The sequence below is a fragment of the Elgaria multicarinata genome, chromosome 1 (assembly GCF_023053635.1).
Source record: "Elgaria multicarinata webbii isolate HBS135686 ecotype San Diego chromosome 1, rElgMul1.1.pri, whole genome shotgun sequence".
In the NCBI taxonomy this organism is placed as follows: domain Eukaryota; kingdom Metazoa; phylum Chordata; class Lepidosauria; order Squamata; family Anguidae; genus Elgaria; species Elgaria multicarinata.
The window spans coordinates 123,967,968-123,986,240 of record NC_086171.1 but is presented as its reverse complement, the minus strand read 5'-3'; the positions used below and the strand labels follow the sequence as shown (position 1 = coordinate 123,986,240).

General features: G+C 39.1%; 1 protein-coding gene across 5 annotated transcripts in view; it reads right to left on the bottom strand.

Annotated features, from left to right (window-relative positions):
* Positions 1-18,273, bottom strand: part of PTBP2 (polypyrimidine tract binding protein 2) — an 86,537-nt gene that overhangs the window by 38,583 nt on the left and 29,681 nt on the right. For all 5 annotated transcript variants that reach the window (XM_063136172.1, XM_063136181.1, XM_063136192.1 and 2 more), the window contains one exon: positions 1,984-2,156. In XM_063136172.1, the coding sequence (XP_062992242.1) occupies positions 1,984-2,156 (173 nt within the window). The remainder of the gene's footprint in view (positions 1-1,983; positions 2,157-18,273) is intronic.

The following is an 18,273-nucleotide window of genomic DNA, read 5'->3' as shown; positions in this document are numbered from 1 at the left end:
CCGTCTTCCCGGCCGGCGCTGCTGCTCCTCCTCTGCTGCACAGAACCAGCAGCCACAAGAAGCCGGCGGCACGCGCCCGCCTCACACAACCCTCCACGAGCCCTGCAGCGCCCGCCCCAGCCCCATGCACAAGGCGAGGCGCGCGCCAGGCCCAACCCGAACGGAGCCGCATAGCCATGCCCACTAGGCCCAACCGGGCCGGCTGTGCTCGTGGTGCGGTGGGCAGGGCCCGCTTAGGGCTCGGAGCTCCGTTGGTGTGTGTGTGAGCCCAGTTAGCTCTGGGGAGCACAAATAGGCCCAGGGCAGCCGTGGATCGTCACTGAGGCCCCCAATCAGGCCAAGCACATTCCCCAGGCTACATGGTGAGTGCAGAGCTGCTTTGGTGCTCAACAAGCCCTTGAGCCGCCTGGGCATCGAGAGCAGGGTGGAGGGAGAACAGTGCACTTTGCAGGCGATTCTAAGACGCCATCGATTCTAAGGCGCAGACCGTTTTTAGAGATGTTTATATTGGGGGAAAAGTGCGTCTTAGAATCGAAGAAATACGGTACTATAAAGTTTGACAAATACCCTTTTGAAGCTTAAAAATGTGTCTATTCAGCACTGAATTATTTAAGTTGAATTCTATGTAGATTAAAATAAAGCTAAGGCTACAAATCTATGCACACATACTTGGGAGTAAATCCTGTGGGACTTTCTTCAAAGTTGAGTGATTTCTCTTTAAGGGGGTAGGAAGAACTCTTCGAACGTTTTTATGTTAAGTCTTTGCCAATATAGCAAAACTAAGTTTTATTTGTTATACTAGATTTAGTGACATATTACTGGATTCTACAAGCTGAAAAAATACTTTGTTTAAAGGAAATATTTTCAGATAAAATTGGTTTAAGAATGCAAAATATAACAAAATGCTATGCTTTTCTGGGAAAACAAGAGTCAAACCATCCATTGGCCTCTATTTTCCAGATCGATTATTTATGACCCTCCTCCAGAATTCTGAGTCTTAAGAATTGTCAGCAAGCTGGCTTTCTCACAAGAAGTGTAACTTTAGCTAGGATGTTCCTGACGGGCTGGATTACGTCAGATGAGTCAATTTGGAGTTTATTCAGTTTGGGCCAGCGCCCACCCCACTGCTGCTGCCTCCCTGTAAACCTATGCTCACAAAGGGATTGTGGTGATAGAGGACATGGCCTGGACACACTTGAGAGCATGTGCAGGGACATCTGTTGATGCCATAAAATGATAGTTTTGATAGTTCCAGCGTTAATGAAACTTTCCATTGCTGCCAGGGTATACTGGGGACTACATTATTTCTCATGCTTCCCAGCATCAATGGAGAGTCTGCCCTTAAGTCTGAGGTCTCTGTTGGCAGACTGGCACTTCGCTGGTAGTACTCCCTAAACTTGGTTATTATGGAAAAAGTAAGACTGGTAGTGGGGCTTGACCATGCAGAATCAAGCTCCTTTCTGATCAGGCCTGAACTCTGAAAGGGAGGGTGGGGGATACCTATGAGTTTACCATCCTGGGATTTAGCACCATCACTAATTATAATGGGAGAATTATTCAACTTTCTGCCATGTCAATCAATGTGAGCTATAAGTGGTTATTGTTTGCTCGACTGTACCCACACTTTAAACCCTAAATGTATGTTCTGCTTTATAACAGCAGAAGACAGGGTCAAGTGAGTGCTGGAAAATAAAAGAATAGATACCAAACCACTTTATGTGGATGATTAAGATTTTACTATGTTTCTCAACCCTGCCCAATGCTGATATATAAAAATCCCATGACTATTTGATTCTGTCACCTAACAATTTGAAATACTTTTTCCAGGCCTCACTAGGGCACAAAGTTCTGAAAGGCAGTATAAGGAGACATCGCTTCCCCTGGCTCCAGTATATGGCCCCACCCGTGGCAGTCAGAATATTCAGGCTCGTGGGTGGGAGGATGGTTTCTATACTAAAAGAATAAGACAAAATTAGAAAGTACCTGGTTCTTTCCTTTCAGCATGAGAATGTTGGTTACCTTACCAAAAGGTAAGCCTAAAGCAATAACTTCTGTTTCTGTCACTTCCCCTGGTAATTTCCTGATATGAAGAACACGAGAAGGAGCCCCATCCATTTTATCTTCACCTTTGAATTTCTTGTTGTCGTTACCATTGGCTGAAAGACATTTTTTTATAATTTATTTCATATCTGAAAGCTACCCTATTTATTATAAACTCAAAGAAAAATACATTTTGTGCATGCATACAGTTTCCAAATCAGTATGTGAAATGAGTAATTTATCTTTCAACCAATTTTTTTAGAAGGACATAACTGAAGAAAAACTGCAGCTGCCACATGCTTCCCCACAGGGCCCTATAATATTTGATGGGTCAACTTACCATGAACTTTTTTCTGCATCGTTACACAATTAATTAGCTGAAGCACTGAGAAGCAATGATCACCATGTAATAACTGATGATAATTCTATATATTTAGATTATCAAGTAATCTCCAAGTTATGTGCGGAGGAACATACTAATGTGTCATGAGAAAACTGGAGCCGCATGTCTAAAATAAAGTTGTCTATGAGCCCCAAAGTATCTACCCACAGAAGACACTCCCAACTACATTTCCGAAAGATTTGCTACTCTAGATTTGCTTTCTTCAAATCAGCCTTCACTGCTCCACAGAATAAGTAGTTCTGCTCCATCTCTGCTTAGGGTGTGATTTAGGTCATCCCTATGCAAACAACACAGTCCATGCTTTTGGAAGAAGCTTTCCATTGTGACTTTGCATGTGACGCTACTGTGAGCTGACCTGCTTCCAGTCAGAAAATATGCCCAGATCAGCAACAAAGAGGTGGGGTTCCTCTGAGGCCAGATAATTCTTATTAAACAAAGGAGATATCTTTTTGGCTGCAAATGTGAAAACCCTGTTCAATTTTAATTCACGAGGGGGAAAATGAAGTGCTTCAGCTATCATAAATGCACAAAATATACCATTAATTCACCTTAAGTAGCCAGAAAATATGGTCAACATGGGTGTCTGTGAGGACCTTATTTTTGTCCTAGACATTATGCATTGCTTTCAGCTTTTGTTTCAGCCAGCTAGCCTATTGTGCCAGAAGAATTCCTAAATACTAAAAATACTTGTTCATAATTCAGATACATATCGTAATGTGCTTTTCAGCAAGAGAACATAGTTGATTTATGTACTGTGGGAAAGGCACATGATCATAATTAGCACACAGGAAAAGCAGATATTAATAGCTGCCAGAAAGTGAAATCAATTACTATGAGGGGGAGAAATTGACATTTAGATTAGAAACAAAGAAAGCACCAGTGAGATAGAGAATGGTTAATAGAGATGTATTAAAGTAATATGAATGTAAATATGTTATATCCTGAAGTTTAAGAAAAATATTTAAAATCTAAAATTGAAAAATGCAATACAATTGTCCTTTAACAACAACAACAAAAACCCTAGCAGCTTGGCTATAACCAGATTTTAAAACTTGAACACTCGTTACAATTAAGTTGCCTGAAGCACTTAAAATGAGATTCAACTAAATTATGGAAGATAAAGCTATCAATGGCTACTAGTCAAGATATCAATAAGCTACCTCTAGAATCAGAGGCAGTACAGCTCTGAATATAACCGCTAGGGCAGAATGTCCTGCTTCTGGACCTCCCAGAGGCATCTAGTCAGCCACTGGGGTGGGGTGAGGGAGACAGGATATAGGTGCAGATACATCTGTGGGTTTTTTTGTACAAATCTCCCTGGTTAGGCCTCATCTTGAGTATTGCATCCAGTTCTGGGCACCACAATTCAACAAGGACGGAGAAAAGCTGGAGCATGTTCAGAGGAGGGCAACCAGGATGATCAGGGGTCTAGAAACAAAGACCTATGAAGAGAGACTGAAAGAACTGGGCATGTTTAGCCTGGAGAAGAGAAGACTGGGGGGTGGGGGGAAGACATGATAGCACTCTTCAAATACTTAAAAGCTTGTCACACAGAGGAGGGCCAGGACCTCTTCTCGGTCATCCCAGAGTGCAGGATACGGAATAATGGGCTCAAGTTACAGGAAGCAAGGTTCCGTCTGGACATCAGGAAAAACGTCCTGACTGTTAGAGCAGTAAGACAATGTAACCAGTTACCTAGGGAGGTTGTGGGCTCTCCCACATTAGAGGCCTTCAAGAGGCAGCTGGACAACCAACTGTCAGGTATGCTTTAGGGTGGATTCCTGCATTGAGCTGGGGGTTGGACTTGATGGCCTTATAGGCCCCTTCCAACTCTACTATTGTATGGTTCTAAGTTCTCATCCTTACCACACACCTTGGAAGGAACAAATATATTACAGAATGTTTTTCCTTTGAAGAAATATATCTATGGAAGACTTAGTATAATCCTGTACATATATTCCATGAGGCAAGGCTCACTGGTGCTTATTCAGTGGTGCTTAGTTGGGGTGGATAAAAATGATTAAAAAACCAATAAAAATTGTGGTGGTGTTTTTTAAAAAAAGTAAATTGATTTTTTTTAAAATCATAAAAAACCCAAATTTCTTTCTAAATTAACATAGTTTCACCATAAACATATTAAACCTACAGTTACAGTCTCATAAAAATGAAGTTTTTATGAGACTGTTATCAAACATGGACATTAATTTCAGTTTTTCATCTCATGAAAATGGCTCTGTCCAGCCTAACAGCACTTGTTTCTTGAAAGTTCTGGGGTTTCAGTTCCTCTGACTAAAGTCTATGCAAAGACACAAGCCTAACCCTAACCCTAACCCTAACCCTAACCCTAAGCAAAGGGCAATACTGACTGGAAGAGGTTAGGAGTACAGAACAGAGTCATCCTTGGGTTCTAATTATTCTAACTAAGGGGACTCTGCAATTTCTTTAATAGAACAGGATCAGCTCAAACCTGAGTGGGCCAGAATGTTCTCTACCTCTGAAGAGAAAGAACCTTCACAGGGAGATGAATGTTCCTTTCTCTCTCAGAAGGCAGCTTCATTCTGAGATGGGGATGTTAAAGAGCCTGACCAGTCCCATTACCAAAACCTGCTATGGGACTCTCACCCAAATGATGCTTCCACCAAAGCAAAAGAATTGATTCTATAGTAACAAATGAATACAAAGGGTGAAGCCAGATGGTGGCTAACTGAAGGAATCTGCCAGTGGAACACTCTATGTTAGGCTTTAGATATGTTTTTACTATGTTTTCAGTACATATTCAGGCTTTTTCACACAAATATATTTGTTTCTATATTGTATTGGCTTTATCATACACCCTTCTGTTGGTCTCTAGCTGTTATATGCATGCAAATGTGTGCTTTGTTCTAGATATATTAAGCCTTTCATTCTTTTGTATAAATTCTGTTTCAGACTATTGGAATTTTAAATTGTATGTGAAAGAGACACTTGCCATAGCAAAAGAAGCAATGTGATATTTGTTCCAACAGACAGTTCGCATATCTGAGGCAGGGACATTTGCTGCAAACATTTGCAAATCAAGCTAAGAACGCCTGATTGAGGCTTTCACTTCTAGATTGGCAGAAAGCAATGTGTGATAAGAATTGGCTAAAGAACACTTGCACGTTTTCAAGATGCCTAAACTTCCTCAGACCAAGAACAGTATTGAGTCAGATGACACAAGCTTGTGCAACCTCCGATATAATAGCCCAAGACTATAACGTACAAAGCTGACACGACTCGCGCTGACAGCCTGCAGTCAAATCAAGGGATGAAAGGAGCAACCCAATAGCTGGGGGAAATGTAAGAACCAAAGGCTGGAGCTAGCATTTGTGGGCAACTTTGTCGAAAGTTCTCTGAAACATACGTAGGTGCAGTGAGATGTTCACCACGGAGATGTCCTACTCTGTGATATTCTCCTTTCTCTGGGTTCCCAAAGCTACTCTTATGAGGCTACCGGTGTTCACTCTCTCCCTGCATCATAATCTGGCAAAAGGAACGTCTCACTTTGTGGTTTACTGCTGAAGCAAAGAGATATGCTGTGAGATGCCCCCCATCTGCATGCAGTCTCCAAGACAACCATGGTGTTGAACTGAATATGTAAAATTCTGAAACTATGGAAAACATTTGTGAGGAGGGAGGTTATACCACAAGTGTTGAGCAAAATGCAACCATGTGTAATACCTTATTATAAAAAATAAATGAAGTTTACCACTTTTAGAAACATGAAATATACTACACAAACTTGGAAAACAAAAAAATGAACTTCCAAAATATATATACCTTGGTTTTGTTAAAATGTTCAGCAGTTCCAACTCCAATACTCATTATTCTTGTAGTTGTTTTAATAACTTGACTTGAAATATGACCACTGTTGATTCAAAGCTGCAAGCTGCTGAATGCTAAAGTAAATAAGACTGCAACCCTAGAACTCAGTTCCTAGGAAGTAAGCTCTCCATTGAACATTGTGGGATGTCTAAGTGAACATTTGCAGTGTAAGAACATCTTGGCTTTTGCCAGTCGGAAAAATAGCAAAAATTATTATTATTATTATTATTATTATTTATATAACGTAACTGAGCCGCAGTAAAAGTGCATATTCAGTTACCTCTAAACTTTTTAATGGTATTAATTTACTTTACCATCATGTCATATTAGCTGCAGATAGACAAAATTAGCCGTTCTTATTATTTGATGTATTTTCCATTCCATCCAGTAAATGTATCTTTCAAAATAATGCATTAAGAAGTTTATTTCTCTAATTACATTTAATTACAGAAATAACAAAGTGAACCAGGGATTTGCAAGTTAAGGGAACACAGCAAAAAATTTTTTTTTTAAAAAAAGTAGTTTTGCCTGCTTGTCTGCTAAAAGGATAATTATATTCCTGTCCATGGAGTTCCAATGCAACATGTGAGAAGCATATTACCATAAATAACCAGGACAGGGTTATGAGACATTGTATGTCCGGGTTGCATTCAGTTGCACATCCCTTCCATATAAGTAGATGTGGGCATAATTCATTTTTTTTCTATAACCATACTCTTTTTTCAACCATAAGCCCATGAGTAAGAAGTATAATACAATCTAGCACAGCATAACCTGTATGAAATATTTTCCACCACAGGTAGCTTCTACAATTCCACAACAACTCGGATTACTCGATTCTCTTCTACCAACTCAAATACTAGACTGACACGGAAAACCACTTTTAGAAAGGAAGGGCCTTTCATAAGCAGCTTCTTATCTGATATTAAGTTTGGCTGTTCAGAGTAAAAAAATCCATTGATCATACCCAAGTTCTTGTGAATGCCTTCAATCTTGGCCATGTTTCACACAATATAAATAACTGAATACAATTTTTCTAGTCCACTATTACATTTTTAGACAGATGTGTGTCTAATTCCTGCAACATGTCAAAGGTTACATCTTTCAAGAAACTTTACACAACACTGATTTGCACTGTATATCCAAATACAGCAATTAGTGCAATATGCATTTGACATAGAAACTTCAAATTCCACTTATTTTTTTCCTTATTTTTTCATATGATCTAACTCACCAGCAAATGGGCATTAAATAGAATAATCCTGCCTGACAGGGGGAACTTAACAGACAATGAATGCCTTGAGAATATTTATGGCTACAGTCATATTAACAAGTTGGAAGTAAGCCCCACTGAAGGCAGTGGGACTTCTGAGCAAATATGCATAGGATTCTTCTGTAAAACTAAAGTGATGGATTTGATTTCATAAAAAATATTTTCATCCTATTTGCCAATGATGAATCAGAAATGTTTCAGTACCAATTACTTCTGTGAAACAGTCAAAAACCTGTTTATTCTTAACGCAATGTTCGAAAACAGCATTATAGTTGCCACTCTGGAATCTGTGTTAGATAATTGAGTGGTATATAAATATTGTAAATAATAATAAACAGATATCATTTCTGGTATCACTACATTTTTTTACTTACTGTGCTTTTTAAATTTGATTTTATATAAATAATATGCACCAGTCACATCTTTTAACTAATTGGGCATCTGCTTCTCTAGGCAATAAAAATACATTTTTGCAATTCTGGGGAGCAGCTGGGCTCTTTAGGGATAGTAAATGAGTTTCTTGCAAAGGCATTCAAGCTGAAAGTCAGCCACACCCTTTTATTAATGTTTCAGTAAATAACATAGGATTATAAAGTTGGGGGATGTCTTCATAGGCTATTTAGTCCAATCCTCTGCTCGATGCAAGAAGTCCAGAGATAAACTGTCTCCAACACATGGATGCCCAACCTCAGCTTGAAGACCTCCAAGGGAGAGCCCACCACCCAACTGGTTCCATTATCAACCTGCTCTTGTCGTCAATAGGTTTCTCCTAACGTTCAACCAAAACTTACCATTATGAAACTTACACCCATTATATCTAGTTTCTGTCTTCTAAGAGAGCAGATATCAACCCACTGCCTTCTTCTTTGTGACAATCCTTCATATATTTGAGGAGTTGTATCATGTCCCCACTCAGTCTTGTCTTATTCAAGCTAAACATACACAGTTCCTTCCACTTTTCCTTGTAGACCTTGTTTTTCCTGTCAATCTTGTTTTCCACCTTCTGACCATCCTCCCCTAAAACTGCTCCAGTTTGTCCATATACTTTTTAAAGTGTGACATCCAGAACTGGACTCAGCACTCCATATGAGGTCTGATTAGTGCAGAATAAATTGGAATGATTACTTCTCATGACCTGGAAATCATGGTTCTATTAATGCAGCCTAAAATTGCAGTACTTTTGTTTGCAGATGCATCACACTGTTGACTCATGTACAATCTCTAAGTAACTACAATTCCAAGAAACTTTTCACAAGTACTTCTACCAAGACAGATAGCCACTATCTATACTTGTACATTTAATTTCTTTCTTTTTGTCTCTAGTGAACCTCATTTTGTTAGTTTCTATCCAGTTTTCCATTCTATCAAGGCCATTTTAAATATTCCTATCTTCTGCCCTCCTAGTGTCATCTGCAAATTTTATAGGGGTTCCATAGACTCCATCTAAATCACTGATTTAAAAAAAACAAAAAACATGGAAGAGTATCAAGCCAAGGACAGAGCACTGTGGCACCTGACTCAAAAGCTCTCTTTGGTTTGATGTGGAACCATTGATGAACATTTTTTGAGGATGGTCTTCCAACCAGCTCTGAATCTGCCTGATGGTATTATTGTCTAACCTGAATTTAGTCACTTTACTAATCAAATTATCATGGGAACTTTGTCAGATGCACTTCCACAATTCACTAAGCTAGTAACCCATTAAAAATGAAATAAGATTACTCTGGCAGGATTAATCTTGAGAAATCTCTGCTAGTTCCACTAATCATGGCATTGCTATCAAGATGCTTAAAATTTATTCCTTTATAATCTGTTTGAGTATCTTGCCTGGTATTGAAGTCAGACGGTTTGATCTGTAGTTTCCTGGCCCCTCATTTTTCTTTCTGAAGATTGGGATACTATTTGTCTATCTCCAATGCTGTGGCACCTCAACCAAGATTTCTTAGAGGTTTTAGGCAGAAGCCCTGAGAGAACATCAGCAGGTTCCTTTATTTATTCATTTTTTATGAAAAAGTTTTATATATTGCTCTTTATCTAACAAGATTGCCAAACAACAGGCAGGGAGTTCTAAAGAAAGCAATCCTATGGCCCCTAGACAGCATCTTGGGGGCCAGAGGATTTTTGGGATTCTTGGATCCAAGGCTGGAAACAGTGCTCCGATCTGCACATCTGACTATCTGAGGTCACAAAGTCAACCTTGGAGGAGAAAAAAGTGGGCATGCCAGTGGGTGGCGAGGGAAGGAGACAGCTCATGCTGTATCCCCAGGCCTCCCCAGCCTCTTTCCCTCCCCGTCTCAGCTAGACAGGCGAAAATGCACGTCTAGCTAAACTGCAGAGTGGGAGGCACAGTGCACCTCCCACTCTGCTTTGGATACTCGTAAGCCTCCAAGTTAGGAGGCTTACGAGTATCAAGGGCAGATCTAATAGGATTGCATCCTTAATATCCTAGGATGCAATTCATGTGACCCTGAAGACTTGTACTCATTTAATGTATTACCTGTCACAGATGCTACACCCTCCTGCTAAGTAGTGAAGGAGCAGAGACACACTGTACAATCCACAAACTTTATTCTAATAGCAGCTTTTCATCTCTGTAGCAACTACAAAAACTTACAGCTGTCCTCTAGAACTAATCTGTAAAGTAATACAAATTACTAAAGTAACTTTTTGGGTAAGAGAGCTAATGAAAGCAAGTCAGTTGCCTTTCAACTTTGGACATGCTCGGCTGGCTTTTAATGAGCTTCTATCTTCAGAAAGGATTCTCCAGACCCAAGTTTGGACAGCCAGCCTATCCTCTCAACTCTGCTAACCTAACTCAGTAGTGGGCTCTGGCATCTGCCAATCCCAAAGTTCCCTCCAGCTCTATCAGAGCCTAGGTTCCCACAGGGGAGGGGGAAGATGGTCTCTGAGCCTGGCCCTCCTCCTTGATAAGCTCCTGGGAAAGTTCTTCATTGGCTCCTGAAGAGTCTTGGGGAATTTCCTCCCTAACATCATGTTTCCGCTGGGCTTTCCAAATATGAATATGAACCTGAGTCTGAAACCAAAACAGAGGGTCTGGGCTCAATCTTGACATTACCTGACTAACTCTCTACCAATCTTGAACTGCATCTCTGACCCCTTGCCAGTCATTATACTTATGGATGGTTGCACACAGTTCCCATTTAGGAAAAAGGCACAGGAAAACGAAGCAGTTTCTCAGATTACCAAATGTGCCCATGGATGGGGATCCCTGGTGTACATATTTATTTATTTATTACATTTTTATACCGCCCAATAGCCGAAGCTCTCTGGGCGGTTCACAAAAATTTAAATCATAGTAAAACAACCAGCAGGTTAAAAGCACAAACACATATTTTCAACATACTTTACTACTACTTTTTGTTTCATGTATTCTTTTAACAAGCAGTATCCTTCAATTTCTACATTCCATTAATGAGAGCCATCCCACCAAATCTCAGTTATACCTATCAAGACATATTTTCCTCAATACAATGGAGTTCAAGCTCATCTTCTTTATTTCCTATACTTTGAACATTAAGGTACAGGTCCGTAAAGCCTTGAATATTTTGCTCCAATATCCTGCTATTTTGTTGTGGGGTTTGCTAGGCATCCCTACAACTCCCCTATAACATCCTTATCTCATATAGAATCCAAGTCCCTATCTTTATGCTTACCATTTAACTTACCTTCAGGCTCCTGTCGCCATCCTCCACAGGATTTAGTTTAAATCCTCTTTATTAGATTTTCCATGCTTCCACTAAACAATTTTAATAGTCCTTGTGAAGCGCATGCCAGTTTATCTTTTGATAGGCTGTGGTCCTATAAACTGAATCTCTCTTGTTGAGACCATCTGCATAGTCATTAATTCATCTGAAGTATTTCTCTCTTTGTAATCTTCTACAATTTACAGGAAGAATTGATAAGATCACCACCTGAGCCACAAGTCCTTCACATTCCTTCCAAAAACTTTGTATTCAGATATGATACGTTCATTATTATTTTATTATTACATGTTCATAATTGTGACTGGCTAAGTCATTCATTCCCACCTTAATGAGAAGGGAGGGATAATGATAAATGGATCTGATAAGTCTTGACAAGCTACCCATCACATTCTGGAACTGTGCACCAGGGATACCACATACTCCACAGGTATGGCCTCTGTACAACTCAGGAGACAGCACCAAAGAGGCCGCACCTTTCTCCTTTTCCTGCAGGGGGCAACTGAATCAACTCTATTCTTGAATGGCTGAGAATCTTCTTCCCAGCTAGCATAGCCTCCAATAGGATCCCCAAAGCCATTCTCATGGGAAATTAAGCAATTTCTTAATTCCAGTGACACAGAATGCTTTCCTATTCTAATGAGGCAAGGTCTGAAAACTTGCTCCTGCAGTCTTTTTACCCATTTTTTCTTGCACAGAGTCTTGTTATGTTGTTCTTGGGCAAAAAACACCAGATACATTGCAGTTCAACACCACAGATTCTCTGCTGTTCTGCTTATTTACATCCTAACATCTGTTTCAACTCATGAAGTAAGCTTTGCTTCTTCCGTCACTTATTGCTTGAAGGTTGCTTGCATTTTTTTGATAGGTTACTGTTTAGGAGAGGATTTTGGCCTGGTGGTGGAAAGAGCATGGGACGGCAAGAAGCCCAAGCGTGGTGATATCTGGAGTCTTCAGCAGAGGCTGTTGGGTGAGTATGCATGTGAGCCATTATCTCACCAGACTTCAATTCTCCCAAGTCAGAGGGTGAATCCAATGTTGTTCCAGAGGCTTCCCACCTGCAATATGTGTTCTGGTGCATCAGCTGGAAGGCCTCTGCACCAATGCGGTACACCTACTTAATTTTACTACTCACTTTTATAGAATGTTAACAAACCTATAATTTAATTAGAAAGCTGACAGTAAAGATCATAAAAGACAAAACTATGAAGTTGAGAAATTTTATCAAAAGGGCAGGTAACTGTTCGCTCAATTTAATAATTTCGCATGTTGAGATCCCTGGCTTAAATTTGTATTTTCAAAAGTACCACAATGTTCCAGGTTTGAAGTATGGATATTCTTTCATCATCCAAACAACAACACAAGAACTTCCAGATTACAAATATGCAAGACGCAAGTTGATCATTTCACACTTTTACAATGTTTCCCAGAGCAGAACTAGCAATAGCTCCTTCACACACAATTCTTTTACAAAATGTTTAATGCTTATAGCCACTGGCCATTCCAAACAATACAAAAGAAAAATGTCTAAAAGAGAGACATAAAACATGAGTAATTGGGCTTTCCAGTCTCATTTAACATCAAAACAAAATATAAAACATGTCCTCCATAAAAACAAAGTAATTACTTTATTTTAACAGATTAGATAATTGCCTTTACAATCTACTGACATTTTCTTCACAATAGTTGTTCAAATTTTCTTAGCTGTTGCAAATAATGCAACATGATAGGATATATATTCATACACAAATAAAAATAAGTATGCCACTATATCATACGTTGACTGTTGAGTACTTTGATAATAAGATCAAAACTTTGTTCTGGGACAATCATATAATACACAGAACAATAAATAATGGGATACATACTCTATGCAACCACCTCCAGAGGAAGATAATCTGTCCCTTAAAGGAATATGATGGTACATGCCTTCTAAATAAGCAGTTGGCATCTGGCAGAACTCATGCTTGGTGAAGACATTACTTAGTTGTGGAGAAGTAATGTTTTGTAGATACATTAAAATTTGATTTTCTTTGACCCTGGTTCAGACAACATGCTAACCCACAGCAGTTAAGTGTTTTGAGCTAAACATTATGGCTTAGCATGTTGTGTGAACCATGACTTAGCATGTTGTGTGAACCACTCCTAACCACGGTGGCTACAAAACCACAATTTAAACACGCTCACTAAAAATTTACTGCAAAAGGGTTAGGCTGCTAACCATGGCTTAGCATGTCGTCTGAACAGTATATTTTTTATAGTGGAAAAACATTGTGAAGGTTGATTATTATTAATCCTTTTCTTATCCAAAAGTGTGTTAAAGTATGCAATATATTCAGCAATTTCAGGTTGGGGGCCATGTACATATTCCCTACATATTCTATAGGGATCAAATATTGCTGCATTCCATCTTGATAAATCTCTACCCAACTCGCTTATCTCATTTGCTCGTACCAACATTTCTTTGGAAGTCTAGAATCAGCCATTTCATTTAACATGCACCAATACTGAATCATACTTTTATTAGCTCTTGATTTGAAAGACAAATTCTCAGTAAGACTGCTGGTGTTCCTAGTCAATAATGCAAGAATTTTGTTTAAAAATCCATTCTGGATAACTTTCAATGAGGCCATATTTTCAGATGAAGGCTAGAGCACTTTTGCCATAGGAATTCCTGCAAAGATGACCAAACACACATGAGAGCACATAAGTGTGCCTAGATTGCTGACTCCATTGTGGTGTCAAGAAGCTGTCCACAGGAGCTTTTTTTTCAACTGGTAGAAGGCTTAGTGTCATATGTCCCAACAAAGAGTATGATGATTGATAGGCACACAAAGGGCCACTGTGACACATCTGCGAGGCACTTTTGAGGATAAATTTGCTTGTTTTTGAAGCAATCTGAACACCAATGTTGACACAGGTCCTGTTGAGGTGACCAATGCACCAAATTACCCATTTAGGTGGGATCAATTTCAGCTAATGAGGCCTGCTGATGTGGACAAGATATATGCAGCAATGTGCCCAACCACATGTCTCCTTGATCCTTACCCATCGTGCCTTATTAGGACTAGCCAGTGAGATATGACCAGATAATCTAGGGAGAAGTGGATACATTTTTACGTGAAGGAGTTGGTGCAAACCGCCTTTAAAGAGGTGATTGTGTGACCACTCCTGAAAAAGCCCTCCCTTGACCCACAAGTCACAAATACCCCATTTTGTGGCAAGATGCTCACCAGGGTAGTGGCAGCACAGCTGCATAGGCTCTTGAAGGATACATCTTGACCCATCTCAATCAGGTAGTGGTGCCCTGGATAAGGGCCAACCAACTGAAATTGAATCCTGGTGAGACAGTGGCTCTGTAGATGGGAAGTTCCCAGGTCCAGGAGATAGATAATGTACTTGTCCTGGATAGGGTTGCATGCCCCTTACAGGGACGTAGTCTGGGCGTCCTCTTGAATCCATAACTTCAAGATTGGACTATTGTGATGTGCTTTATGTAGGGCTTCCCTTGAGATTGATTCAGAAGCTGCAGCTAGTACAGAATGCGGAGACTAGATTTCTTAGTGGAGATTCTATATCCCCCCACCCACCCACCCATTACTTCTGTGCTAAAAGTTCTGCACTGACTGCCAATTAGTTATCAAACCATGTTAAAAATATTATTGCAGGCTTATAAAGCTCAGGACCAGGTTATATGAGAGACAGCCTCAGTCTTTATGTTCTGAGGGAGAGGGCTTGTTGACCACTGAAGTTCATTTGGCCATGGCACATAAGAGAGACTTCTCAGGTCTGGCACCCACCATGTGAAATGATCTCTCCTTTGAAACCAGGCAGGCTCTTAGTGTGGAGTTTCAGCAGACAACTAAAGTCACATTTGTTTTCCCAGGCATTTCTTTGATTGCTAGTATTGTCCTGTCCCTAGTTGTTTTAATTGAGATTTTATTGTTTTTACCAATTGTTTTACTGTTTCAATTATTGGTTTTATTATATTTTATCATGATTTTATATTACAAACTGCTTTGGATTTTTGATTATTATTTTTAAATGAAAAGGGGGAAAGAAATATTTTAAAATAATAAATAAATAAAATATTAACCTCATCCCAAATCTCATATCCATAAAAACTTTTGGAAAACTGCATTCTCCACAAATATTTTTTAGAACAGGTTCCACTAGTTGTCTCTTTAGAGGAAAAATAAGTATGTTTCTTATTGCAAAAGAAGCAAAATTTAGTTAACATTTTTGCAAGCCGATTAGATTAATGGACAACAGAACAAAATTCTCAGCATACATTAGAACAGGAACTTCACTGAATTGGGGGGGATGTCCACAGAAAATGGGACAAAATACATCCCTATCTGACCCCACCCCATCGAAGAAATTAATGCTTTCTGTCAGGCAGGCATGTCAGCCCACCCTTATGTGCATAGCATTATTTTAATGAAGCTTTGAACTAATCTTTTGGCAATATTTGTACCAGAAAGTGAATAGGCCTCTATGGGTAAAGCTAAGTCAAAACTGGGGCCAGATATATAAATGTTGTGAATGCTGCCACAAGTCTCCAAAATTTGCCTTCATCTTTGTACATGAATGTCTTACCCAGCTTTCATAGAAAAAACATTTTTCTTCTCTTTGAGTACTTTTTTGGAAGTCCATCAGTGAATAAAGTTACACTCATTTCCTCTGATATATCTTTTAATCTGTTTGGGTAGGATCTTACATTCTTTTCTTTTTTGGGGTACCATGTAGTTGATAATACATTATTCTTTTTTGTTGTATAGGCAGTGACTAAATATGGTTTCAAGACAGAAACTATATATATAATACACACATACATACACATATATAATATTTCTTTCATCTTTTACACTTTATTTCTGTTTAAGTTTTAACAGGTTTACATTTGATAGTAGAGACCCAATTTCCTGGTTCATCTTAGTGGACCATTTCAGTCATTTTTCACCCCCATTGTGCCTCCCATAATATTTTTAAACTTCATTTGAAATCAACAGCTAGGTAAGGACACTGTCAATGTAAGATCATTTTCTGATCTGTTAGTTATTATTATTTTATTATTATTTATTTATATAGCACCATCAATGTACATGGTGCTGTACAGAGTAAAACAGTAAATAGCAAGACCCTGCCGCATAGGCTTACAGTCTATTATATTTGCCTATAAAGAGGAAAGTAATGTCTAGTCCACAAAAATGGCTCCTCTATCTGAAAATGTACGAAATACCCTTCTGAGTTATCCTTATGACTTCCACTTAGACAAAATAGCTGATACTTGAAAATTAAGCCAGCCTTATTAACCTTTTTATCCTGAGAGAATCATTCCTGCATTGGAGTCTCCTCTACGTCTGAACCCATCATTTTTCTGAATGCTAGATAGTCACTATCTATACATCTATTAAAGTCCCCACAGAGAATAAGATCCTCTTATGGAGAGCCTACTGAAATATTATATAATGCATCATCTAATTTAGTCCAAACTTCATCATGTAAAGAGGTATTAGGCAGAATATAAATATTTAAACAAATGAGTTTGCCCAAACAAGAGTCACAAAGCAGGACTACCTGTATGGAATTACATGTGAGCCAGTCAAACACAGTTTCAATATCTATCTTCATAGAGACTAGCAATACAAGCCCCTCACTACGTCATCCAAACGACTGGTTTTCAGATGCCGTTACTTACCATGATTTTTTAATACTGAACAGAAATTGAGCAAGCTTCTAGTAACCCATCTCAAGGAAAGCTATGATATCAAAAGATTGAAAGTGCTACAAAAATACATCTTACTACCAAATTACATCTCATATCGGCAACATTCCAAGAGATTATGTGAAAATTGACATGTGGGTGCATCCAAAGAATGCAGTCAATCATTTATTGAACTAAGAGGTTGAAAACATTAAATAGATAGCTGGACATCCTCATGAATTTCATCTCTTATCTTTGCCTCTGAAAGTTGGATAGCATCCATATTTCTCTTCGTGGAAGAAGTTTCCACAAACAATTCAATTGTCCCATGAACCAATTCTGGGCATGTGACTGTGCTTGGATAAGTAAGATTCTGGAAAACCACATAATAATTGTGACTACAGTAGTGATTTCTATGTAATGAATGGTATCATGTATAAAGTGGCATTTATAAACATGTTTAACAAAAAGGCAATGAATACCAGAATTATTATTAGCAAAACTTGTGCATTCCACACTTGCTAGTAAGTAGAAGTACTATATATGCCACCTATGCAAGAAGAAAGATCCACCTATTGATCAAACGTGGCAAGAAAGGTTAGATTCGGTTTGTGACAGCAAACCTACTTGACCATCCTATGCAGCAACCCCCCTTCCAGAGCCTAGATCCAAAGGCCTTGATAGTGTTACTGAATAGGTAGGCCACATGAGGAGGAAAAACACCTCTTGGATCTTGGTCCAAAATCCAAAATTTACACTTCCCACTCAGACTAGGAAAAGGAAGGAAAGTACTTATTGTCAAAGAAATAATTAAGAGACAAAAGGAAAATAGATACATAAAACAGCAAAATAAAACTATACCTTCAGTTTATCTATCCTGCACAGACTCAAATGTACTCTCCCATTACAGTCACTGGAGAAGCCCTCACACACCTCTGCCCCCTGGCTGCGAGTAGAAGTGCCAGGGCGTGCAACAATAATGCCTACAACTATCCAAGGATTTCCCAGTCTCCAAGAAACAGAAACTCCATCTCCTTTTATCACGGCTAGCCAAAAGATGGCTCAACAGTTAACTTGCCGATCGAGTGTAAATTATGGACACAACAAGCATACACCTGCTTCTTATTAGGCTAGAAATGGATAGGCCAGTCGTTAACTAAGGGAAAGATACTTGGCCCAGTTCCAGCAAACCAGCTATCTCAAAAGGATACTTAATAGAAGAAGCTAGGCATGGAAAGGCAGCCAAGTAATAATTTCTGGAAATCATTATTAAATGTTCATCAAT